This window comes from Limulus polyphemus, unplaced genomic scaffold (genome assembly GCF_000517525.1).
Source record: "Limulus polyphemus unplaced genomic scaffold, Limulus_polyphemus-2.1.2 Scaffold1667, whole genome shotgun sequence".
NCBI classification, from domain to species: Eukaryota; Metazoa; Arthropoda; class Merostomata; order Xiphosura; family Limulidae; genus Limulus; species Limulus polyphemus.
This window is the reverse complement of record NW_013667277.1, coordinates 51721-63387: the sequence shown is the minus strand read 5'-3', so window position 1 is coordinate 63387 and position 11667 is coordinate 51721. Positions and strand designations below refer to the sequence as shown.

Genomic DNA, 11667 nt, shown 5'->3' with positions numbered 1-11667 from the left:
TGTTGCATCTTTTTAACCCCTTCATGACTCTCTTTGGAACCTATCGTGGGGTCGTGACTCATGGTTTCAGAAAATTTGGCTTAGTTAAATGGACGTTCTTTATATTTACGTTAATTACAGACATTACAGGGTGACCCAAAAGTAGGATACAGTTGATAAACGATAATGTATTTAAAGTAATTAAATTAAAATTAAGGTATACAGTTGGTAACTGATAATTTATTTAACGGCACTTTCCACAGGACATGGAATTATGGAAAAGTGTATCCCGCAGGTGTTCAAATTGAAACCCGTCGCTGTTCACACAACCCTGGAGTCTGCCTGCCACACTTCGGCAAACTTTCTGACACAAGTCTATCCGTCCAGGTCCGGCATGGCCAGGTGGATAAGACGCTCGACTCGCAATCTGAGGGTCGCGGGTTCGAATCCCCGTCCCACCAAACATGCTCGCCCTTTCAGCCGTGGGAGCGTTATAATGTGACGGTCAATCCCGCTATTCGTTGGTAAAAAAGTAGCCCAAGAGTTGGCGGTGGGTGGTGATGACTAGCTGCTTTCCCTCTTGTCTTACACTGCTAAATTAGGGACGGCTAGTGCGAAATTCAAAAACAAACAAACAAACTATCTGTCCATTAAGTTCTGTAAATCCGTCCGTGATGTACCCTCTCATTTCGTAAACATTTCGCGATTTTCCACTGTACACTCTGTCCTTGAGTAGTCACAAGAAGAAAAGTCCAAAGGGGTACAGTCCGGTGACAGTGGAGGCATCTCGATTGCGCCTCTGCAGCCTATTCGTCTCTGAGGAAAAATTTCATCAAGACAATCACAACTCAAAAGATTCTGCAAATCAAAACAATTCAATACAGTCAACATATGCAACTGTATATCTACATTGGGCCACTCTGTACATACATGCATTCGTAAAACTTTGCTTCAATCAGCCCATACGTCTGAAACAACATTTAGAATATCTTAAATATACCGAGTATAATATTGCATATGATTCTGCCAAAGTACAACAAAATAGTATAGTTTATTTAAACGCGACAGTAGCTCATTTATCGCCCCCAGTGGCACAGCGGTATGTCTGCGAACTTACAATACTAGAAACCTGGTTTCGATACCCGTGGTGGGCAGGGCACAGATAGCCCATTGTGTAGTTTTGTGCATAATTTCAAAAAAGCTAATTTATTTTTCAAATGCTTATTTCGATTAATTTAGTTTTAGGATTAATAACAATAATATTAATACGTTAGTTTTCTATTTAGAAATAATTTAATTAAAGCAAAATTGTTGCTTTGACTAGGCCTTGAGTAATGCCAAAAATAACAGCATACAAGTTTTATTACGTCATCAAATAAATAACATAAGGAAACAATAAAAATGTGGATTGCAGCTTATGTTGGCGTAGGTGACAATCAATAGAGAGAAAAAAGTGACATGAAAATATTTAAACCTCCAATATGTTTTCCTGCTAACTATTCGCAGTGCCTTTTTGTTCCTTATAATTTTAGAAATACCTGAACTCAAAGTAACCAGAATAAAAGTATTATTTTGTATTATCATATTACTAACAACGAAAACTGTGTTAATACTCAAAACATTTCTTTGCAAATAATTAGGATATGAGTTGTTAATGGATATAAAAATGAAATAAATTGAGCTTGCTCTGTTCTATATGCACGAGGTTTCCCCGTAGGACAGTGGTAAGTCTACGGACATAAAACGCTAAAATCCGGGGTTCGATTACCCATAGTGAACAAAGAAGATAGCTCGATATGGCTTTGCTCTAAACAAATAAACAAACGATATGGACGGGAGACGTTTGGTACTTGTATTATTATTATTTAAATAGATAACATTATAGTTTGAATGGAAATGGCGTTTTATATTTTCTAATAATTAATATTTTATCCGTTTCTCATAATACAAAAATAGCCCCTCTGGAATATCACACGTGTCTGATTTTGAATCCATAATGGAAAAATTTATAGGAATGTGAAAAATAAATCTGCAGTTAGTTTAATTTTTATAAAGGATTTTAGGCGTAAAAACTCATTATGCTGAATATTCAGATGTTTGCTTTTCGACATTTAAACGTATAAAGCAGGGGCGCCATTGTATATATATATCCCTGAATCTCGCATAGTACAGTTTTAATTAATGTACTGATCTCATCAATATCGCATAGTACAGCATTGATTAATGTACTGATCTCATCAATATCGCATAGTACAGTTTTAATTAATGTACTGATCTTATCAAATCGCGTTATACAGTATTAACTAATGTATTGATCTCATCAATATCGCATAGTACAGTATTGATTAATGTATTGATCTCATCAATATCGCGATATACAGTATTAATTAATGTACTGATCTCATCAATACCGCATAGTACAGTACTGATTAATGTACTGATCTCATCAATATCGCATAGTACAGTTTTAATTAATGTACTGATCTTATCAAATCGCGTTATACAGTATTAATTGATGTACTGATCTCATCAATATCGCATAGTACAGTACTGATTAATGTATGGATCTCATCAATATCGCGCTATACAGTATTAATTAATGTACTGATCTCATCAATACCGCATAGTAAAGTATTGATTAATGTACTGATCTCATCAATACCGCATAGTACAGTATTGATTAATGTACTGATCTCATCAATATTGCACAAGACACAGCTTGGAAACATCCCCTATAGAGTTAAATAATTTTAGTATTTATTTACTCGTGTATAAATACAAAAACTTACCACTGTCTACGAGTATCATTGAGTTTTTAGCAGGAATTGCACGAATCACACAAGCCACTACTCTGTTATTTAATGTAAATGAAGGATGTATGGCTATATTGCCACTTTACATCTGAAATACCATTTAGAGTAATATAAAGTGCTATTTCTTTTTTGATGCAGTAGAAACAAAGTCAGACAGAAACCTGAGCCATTTTCCACTGCGTTACTAAATATGGCACATTTTCTAAGTGAAAAGTTATATCAACAATGGGGCTACTTTCGAAAAACCAGAGAAACATTAGATGCCACGCTTATTTTTTCTGAAGAGCATCAAACGCTAAAGAATCACGAAATAAATGCTTGAAATATGCTGACTCTCATTTTTGCAGTGTTTGAAATACGATCTGGAATATAATATTTCTTGTCAGAATCAATCTATTGAGTTGAATGTAGGCTCATATCACGCAAGAAGGCAGCATTAACATCGCAATATTATTACTGTAGAATGACAAGGATTGTAACATTATTTAGCAGAATAAAATGAAATGATTTGAATATAGGCTTCTAAAATACTTGTATTTCCTAAATTACATAGACATGGATTTTTAGTTGAAAAAATTACGACAAATTTAAATTTCCATTAAAGGCTCTTCTGGTATTTTACATATGAGTACTGAATTTCCTTAGCTGAACCAAATCAATTTCTTTCTGTTACATAAGAAAAAGGCTATTCTTTATACTTGTGACAAAAAAAAAGTATTTTCACTTCCTGTTTTATGTAGTTGCCGATATAAATTATTGTTTCACTGGACTATTATTGTTATTTTAAGAATAAAACACAAATTATATTTCATTTTTTCCTATTTATTTTTCAAAATATCCCCCCAAAAATATTATGAGTTCTATAAAAGAATAATGTGCTTGGAATTTTAATCTTGCTTTGTAAGATAATAATACAATTTAATACAGTATTGATTTAGTTGTATCTGCAGCATTGTAAAAGTAAAAAAAAAAAAGCGTTCGTTATAATATGCAATTGGTATACTGAAATACAGGCATATGAACTGTAAACATGTTAAAATAATTACAAGAAATAATTTTTACATCTAAATATTGATTCAGCTTTCCATAAGTGCTTTAATATCAATACATTTAAATGTTCTAAACTGTATTTGTTTGTTTTTGAATTTCGCGCAAAGCTACCCGAGAGCTATCTGCGCTAGCCGTCCTCTAATTTAGCAGTGTAAGACTAGAGGGAAGCCATCACCACCCACCGCTAACCCTTGGGATTGACCGAACATTATAATGCCCCCACGGCTGAAAGGGCGAGCATGTTTGGTGTGACGGTGATTCGAACCCGCGACCTTATTATGTTGGCATTCAAGATTCAGTGAGGTGTTACGCTTGTAAGAAACCCTAAAATGTGCTATATTCAGTAACTGTATATAAAACTGAAAATTATTCATAATTTAAAATAATGTGTTGTAGTTGGAAACACTTGAAACATTTTACTTGAAAAAAATTTAAGAAATATGGTTTTATGTTATTTAATTGTGTCGTTACACCAATATCTATTCCTATAAAGATAAGTACAATTATTTTTGTGTTTGTTTATTGTTAAGTACAAATCCACACAAGAGGCTATCTATGCTGTACCCACTGAAGGTATTGAAACTCAATGTTTAGTGTTATAAGCCGCTGAGTCATTGGTGTGGAACTTGTTTGTGAATGATATAAAATTTGTGAAACTACTAGAACTAATAAATGAGAAACGTTTTGTTCAACTTCGGAATTTTATTGTTTCCAGCGCAGTTATTTTCTGAAATATTGATGTGGTTATATACTGATAAACAGTAAGAAGCAGTTCGTTTTACAGGATTCTTTGGAAGCGATTATCAGAGTTTGTTAAATATATTAATTGCATAATTTGTGTCATGGTTGTTTGCATACTGTACAATACATGTTAGTCGGCACTACATCTGTTAAACAATGGTTGTAAATATACCGAGTGACTACATCATTATGACCACATATATAATTATATAACCCCACATTTATTTGGATATGCAGCTTTTACTAATCACATGATGTATCTGAAGGGCACTCTGTCCTATAATTGTAGAGTGGCAGTCATACGATGGTTAGTCTTCAAGACAATGGGTAAGAGAACGATCACTACGATTTTCAAAACGCAAGATGTTAGTGGCTCATCTAGCAAAAGAACATTTCACCGTTTAAAGATGTTAGTGGCTCATCAAAATAATCATTATCAAAGAACATTACATTGATTGACTGTTTGAAGACATTTGTTATCGGAATCTAGCAACAAAATAGAAAAAAAAATCTACGATTAAGAAAAACTGTAGCCGCTAAGTCCTAGCGATTGATCATGGCAAGATGTGACTGGGCAGGCTTGTAAAATGATAAAATGAGTCGGACAGTGCTTCAGACAAGATTCCTTCAAAATATATCAGTGTCGGAGTAACTCCAACCGTAATTTGCAAATAAAAAAAAAATTAAAAAAGCTGTCCGAAAACAATATTAATGGGTGTGGATAATGAATACATTGGCTATCTGTGCTGTGACCACCACGTGTATCAAAACCCGATTTTTAGCAGTGTGAGTCCTCAGTCATATCGCTGATTCATTGGAGGGCTGATGGTGTATCAAAGAAATGAGAACGAATATATAGAGCGTTTGAACGTGCTTGTATTGTCCTTCATTTATAAATGATTGAAAGTGATGTAACACTTTGGGAAGCATGTTAATAGCAAGAGTTGAGCCCTTTGATTCTGTACCATGGTGATTGTTGTTGCCCAGCCCTCGTTGGTGCATTTCCTATACGAAAATATAACAAGCCATAGCGCTTGTATTATTCAAAATTGATTCGAAAAACATGGCAGTGACTTCAGCCATTTTTTTTTTTTTTGCTAACTTAATTACCGATTTTGAATGTGATTGATTATGTTTGTAGTGAACTTTAAAACATGGTGATGTCTGTGAATCAATTTTAAACTTTACTCTTCTAAGAATGGAGTACAACCAAACAACATTAGATACCTTTCGAAGTTTTGTAGAATTTTTCAAATGACATGTCCATGTTATTATTGCAGATCGAAGCTGGTCCAATCTACTATTACTTGGGAACTTCTAATGAAGTTGTTTGTGTACGTTTGAGTTCAAAATTGCAAAACAGAATTTAATCACCTTATTGCAAACTGTTTAGTAAGAAATGCCGTTAATAAGCGAAATTCAACTAAAATTAATTTCTTTAAAACATATATATCTGTGCATTCGTCGTTTCCCTTTTTCTCAAAATTATTGAACGAAATGAATTTTGTTGTCAGTACTTATATCGTAGATTATATAACGGTAAATATCACAGGTTTCGTAGATCTCAAAAAAGTAACAAATAACTAAAGCATAAACAAATTATGCAAAGGAAGGTCAAAGAAAATTTCTTAAACTTTGTTATTCTACAGTAAGTATAACAGAAAAAATTATAAAATAATTATATTTTAAATTATAGTGACAAAGGTTGTTCTAAAACCCAAGTAAAATTAATATAATAAAAGGACAGTTGTTTAAATATCAAACAAAAATTCAAAAAAATAAATAATAAGATGACTAGTCAGAAAAAGTACATGCTATGTATACAATGATAACAGTACTACAGTGACAAGACTAACTACATGAACTTTGTATGTATTGAAATGTTTCCAACATTTTCTATGTGTATGAACGGGAAGTAATAAATAACGAAATCAATCAATAAATATCAATTTTATGAAGACTCAAAGAAATAAATGATCATAAAGAAACAAAATAACATTATATTTCTTCGTCTGAATTAAGATATTGCGGCAATCTTGTGACGGGAGTAATCATTCCTGCTCGTGAGAGTGCGCGCACGTGACGTACTCTCAGACCACATCGTTTGGTTGTATGCACATATAACATGTACGCAGAAAAGGATATACAACAGAAATAAAAGTCGTTACGGAAGTTCCTTGTCTAGAAATAAACAAAAAGATCTTACCTTGACAAAGAACTCCAAGGATAAACAACTTAATCATTATGTAACACAAGAGATACATGGATAAACACAGACTTCTTTACTTTACGTAATCTCCCCTAACACTGGGGGTTTTAAGTTGCCTGCTGCACTAACTATTCCCTCTCAATTTTAACTTCCCGTAGTGTCAGTGGCTTATCCTGCCATCTAGTAGGTACTAGTAATACTATTCCTTTTTTTTTTTACTATGGCTTACAAGCAAAACAATGCAATTATTATAAGTTATACTCTTATATATAAGAATTTTGTAATACTGGTTTTTGATATTTTCATCACATTTTTATCTAATTATAATAGTTGAGAAATGCAAAATCCACATGGAAACTTTAAAGTTTACAAACCCTATTGTTAGTGTTGTAAGTACCACTCAGCAGAGTAAATATAATTCAATAACAATGATGACATATTTTATATGAAATTAGGGAATATCAAAACAATTATAAGCTTACTTTAATGTGGGGTGCCTTAGTTTCAAATTAGCCATATAGTTATGCGTATGAAAAATACTCTCTTGAACGTGGCTCAGTAGTTAGTGTACTTTGACTGTGAATCCAAACATTCATGGTTAGGAGCCTGCTGCCGCAAAACACTCACCACACTTTAGAGTGTGTGGTGCACTTTCAGGGTGATGGTCGGATTCCACTCTTCGAATAGAGTAGCCTAAGAGTTGGCGATTTAGCTAAAGGGTTTAACTATCTGAACTAGTACAAAAAATAACAACACAAAAAAAACATCTTGTTTGTAGCTTAATTAATTTCCCTAAAAGCTATTTAAAAATTAAGCTAACGTAAATCACTAATTCAATGATTTGTGAGAAATAGGTGAAGGATATATATATATATATAGTGAATAACTGTTTCTACCGTATTTGTAGCTCTCTGTCTCTGAGGCCAGTAATATGATAGGTAGTGTGGACTTTCGAAAGTTGTCTGGAAACAGTTTATGACCAAGAATGACTTTAAGTGATTGTGTTAACAAACTACACTGTTATACAGGTGTTACAAAGTATTGGTGGTTTGGATTATATTGTAATAAAGGTGTCCAGCATTTCCATTGGTAATCATATTTTGTATACACTAACAAACTACACTGTTATACAGGTGTTACAAAGTATTAGTGGTTTAGTTTAGTTTAGTTTATTGTAATAAAGGTGTCCAGCATTTCCATTGGTAATCATATTTTGTATACACTAACAAACTACACTGTTATACAGGTGTTACAAAGTATTAGGGGTTTAGTTTAGTTTATTGTAATAAAAGATGTCCAGCATTTCCATTGGTAATCATATTTTGTATACACTAATAAGTTTATTCTTTATTTCTTTTTTTTACTCTAAATATAAATACACTTTTCTATGCGTTTGAGTTGCTTATTTGAACTTTCATATGCCTTTTTAGATAAATAGTCTAACAATTCGTTCCAAAAATCACACACATTTACCACATACAAATATAATAAGTTCACCGAATTGGCCACAGCATTAATGAATATCTTTTACATCAGGAAAATTGTATAACTAATTTTTAGATTTTAGAATGTATATATATATATCTCCAGAAACATCTCTATAATTTTGGTGCACAATTTTTTAAATAAGTTGTTTTGCATACTAGGCGCGCATGACAATAGGCTGATCGTCTTTCTCCACACGCAGATGTATACGTAGGCTGTAAAAAGTTTAGTTTTCTGAGCACGTACCACACACGTGTACGTGCAGAACAAACCAGACAATTCAATATATGTTGAAATAGTCAGAGCAGTCAAGTTTAAGCTATATGAAGGAGGTATAAACTTATATAACAAAATGTAAAAAATATACATACATACACACATTCTCCCCACTGGCATAGCGGTAAGTCTGAGGACTTATAACTCCAAAAACAGGGTTTAGATACCGTGTGGGTACATCACAGATAGCCAATCCTTTGTGTAGCTTTGTGCTTAACCAACACACACGCACTAAATATCTAAAACGTTAACCTACACACTGTAGCAATTGTACGGGGTTCACACAAGAATAAGAATAACAACTTTATGCTGTAAAAGTCGCGGAACAAGAGACTAAAACATGCAACTAATATTTATGTTTGGCCATTTTTCTATATTCTGTGATGTTGAAAATAAAATAGGTTAAACTGCACAAAATACATTAGCGTTTGGTAATATAACATCACTTAACTAATAGTTATACGAGTGTTTTGAAAGAACTGTTTTTCCTTTCAAAGTGATCGTTATGTTTTTGATCAATTACCATTTTATTATGTTCACTTAAGAATAATTTGTAATTTTTTATAATTTCTATTTCCATTGTCTTAGCGTTCTAATGATTATTATACTGTATTTTATGGGAAAGTCACAATACCTATTGCTATTAAAATGGGTTGTATCACTTTTTAATTAATAGTTTTTAAGCTGAAACTCTAAAAAAATGGCATCCTAGGATGAGAACATTACTCTGTCCTTTTATTTAGAGTAACATTTTGGAGCCCTTTTTACGAAACCCCAATGATATACCACTTCAACAGAAACATATCAGTACCTAGAGAACATTACTTTAAGAAAAATATGTTCTCTAATTTTGCAGACTCCCTGTCTTTCAATTCCTGAAAAAAAAATCATTTAGAACATATCTATGAAATCAGTTCCGAGTTTTCATTGTTAGAATACTTGGTATATATCATATAAGATATTGATTTTATTATTGGAGCTGTATGGTGGTTTCTGTGTAGTCTCATCTGCTGTCAGATACCTTCAAAACAATGCATTTAGAATAGAGAATAGTACTATCATTCTCTTGATATAACTACTCTATGCCGTTATTCACATCATTGTAACGAAAAATACTTCAAATTATTTCACAAAACGCTACTTTACTTTACATATAAAGTTTGTTTTCGCTTGTAAAAATAAATTTAATATGAAATATAATTTTGAGTTATTTTTTACCAAAGTAATTAGATCAAAAGAAATACCAGTGTTTTGTCGTAAGAATACAATATAAAGCAACGTTGATTCAGTGTACAACTTAAATAGTGAAACGTTTGTGTGTATCACTAATGTGTTCCATATTGGAAGTTGTAAGTCAGTCTTTTTGTATGTCAAAGACGTCGCTGGGCACTGGCCCACGGGGTCCGCGTTCTGATTCTATTTGATAATTCTCCTAATCCCAACTGATGTCTTGAAAAATCAGAATAGAAAACCATGACGAACCCCTCACTAAGCGTTTTCGCAAAGCTATAAAAAATTCTGGGTTAAACGTCTGTATTGTAAAAAACCCAGGAATTACCCTAAAAAAATACTTTATTGTGTTGTTATTATTTTGCTACATATATATAATATATATTGTTGTCCGATGAAGGCTCCGGTAAGAGGGCCGAAAGATCGCAAATAAAAGAAATGTATTTTAACGTTGAGAACAGTCCATGTAAAATTCTATATATTAATGTACCTACGTTAAGAATCTTAAAAAACAACAACAAAAAAGATTGTAAATAAAAAAAAGTGTCTTGCTAGAAACGATGGACTGGATGACTCTTAACATAACATAATGTGTGTAGGGACAACAAGGGACCTATCTCAGCTGTCCCGTCCTCTAAAGTAAACTATAACTATCAAATACAAATATAAATAAAGTAAAAATCTTAAAACCACCCTTTATCATTCATATAGTTATTAAACTTTCTCTTAAACTCACTTAAGCCCCTAATACCACAGCGGTATGTCTGCGGAATTACAACGCTAGAAACCGGGTTTCGATATCCATGGTGATAGAGCACATTGTGTAGCTTCAAACAAATTTCAAACAAACAAGCAAAACTCACTTAAACTTTCTGCCTCCACAACATCCGAAGGTAACCTACTGCAGAGGCCAACCGCCCTCTTAGAAAAATAAAATTGTCTTAGTTAAAGATGACTCCTACCTTGCCATAATTATATTTGTGTTCCCTAGTTCTACTATTCTCGCCGTTAAGTATGAAAAAGATGATGCATCAACACTATCAGTTCCCTTTACAATCTTAAACACCTCAATCAGATCCACCTTTACTATATTAAACACCCCAATCAGATCCCTTTTAACTCTTATTTTCAAGAGAAAACCATTTCAGAGATCTTAATCTCTTCTCATATGATAACCCCTCCATCCTAGGGACCATTCTGGTAACCCTCCTCTGAGCCTTTCCACACAATTCAACGTCCTTTCTAAGGTGAGGAAACCAAGACTAAACATAATACTCCAAATGTGGCCTAACCAGTGACATATACAATGAAATTATATTATCTTTAGACTTGCATTCAGTATTTCTATAGATACAACCTAAAATCCTATTTTCTCTACTACTAGCAAAAGCACACTGCTTGGGTGACTTAAGATAGCCCTTTCTTTTATGACACTGTTAAGGTTATTCCCATCCAAACTATACTCATAATTTAAATTATAATAACCCACATGCATTATCTTGTACTTATTATGATTAAAACCCATCTACTATGTGTTTGTCCAACTCACTAAATGATCTAAATCCTTTTTGTAAAGCAGCAGCATCCTCTTCACAGTTAGCAACATCCAAGACCTTAATATCATCAGCAAATTTATATAATTTATTGACCATTCCTTCATATATGCCATTGATACAAATCAAAAACAGTAAAAGTTCTAAGACTGAGACCTGAGCTACCGCACTTGTGGCATTAATCCAGTTTGACTGAACTCCATTTATAACAACTGGCCCGGCATGGCCAGGTGGTTAGGGCACTCGACTCGCAATCTGAGGGTCGCGGGTTCGAATCCCTGTCACACCAAACATGCTCGCCCTTTCAGCCGTGGGGCGTTATAATGTGACG

The 11667-nt window shown here is 33.2% G+C and overlaps 1 protein-coding gene across 1 annotated transcript in view; it reads right to left on the bottom strand.

Annotated features, from left to right (window-relative positions):
• The window catches only part of LOC106464496, a 61822-nt gene extending 54906 nt beyond the window's left edge, over positions 1 to 6916 (bottom strand). The window contains exon 1 of the mRNA XM_013924642.2: positions 6790 to 6916. Coding sequence (XP_013780096.2) covers positions 6790 to 6847 — 58 coding nt within the window. The 5' untranslated portion in view covers positions 6848 to 6916. The remainder of the gene's footprint in view (positions 1 to 6789) is intronic.
• Between the last annotated feature and the right edge of the window lie 4751 nt (positions 6917 to 11667).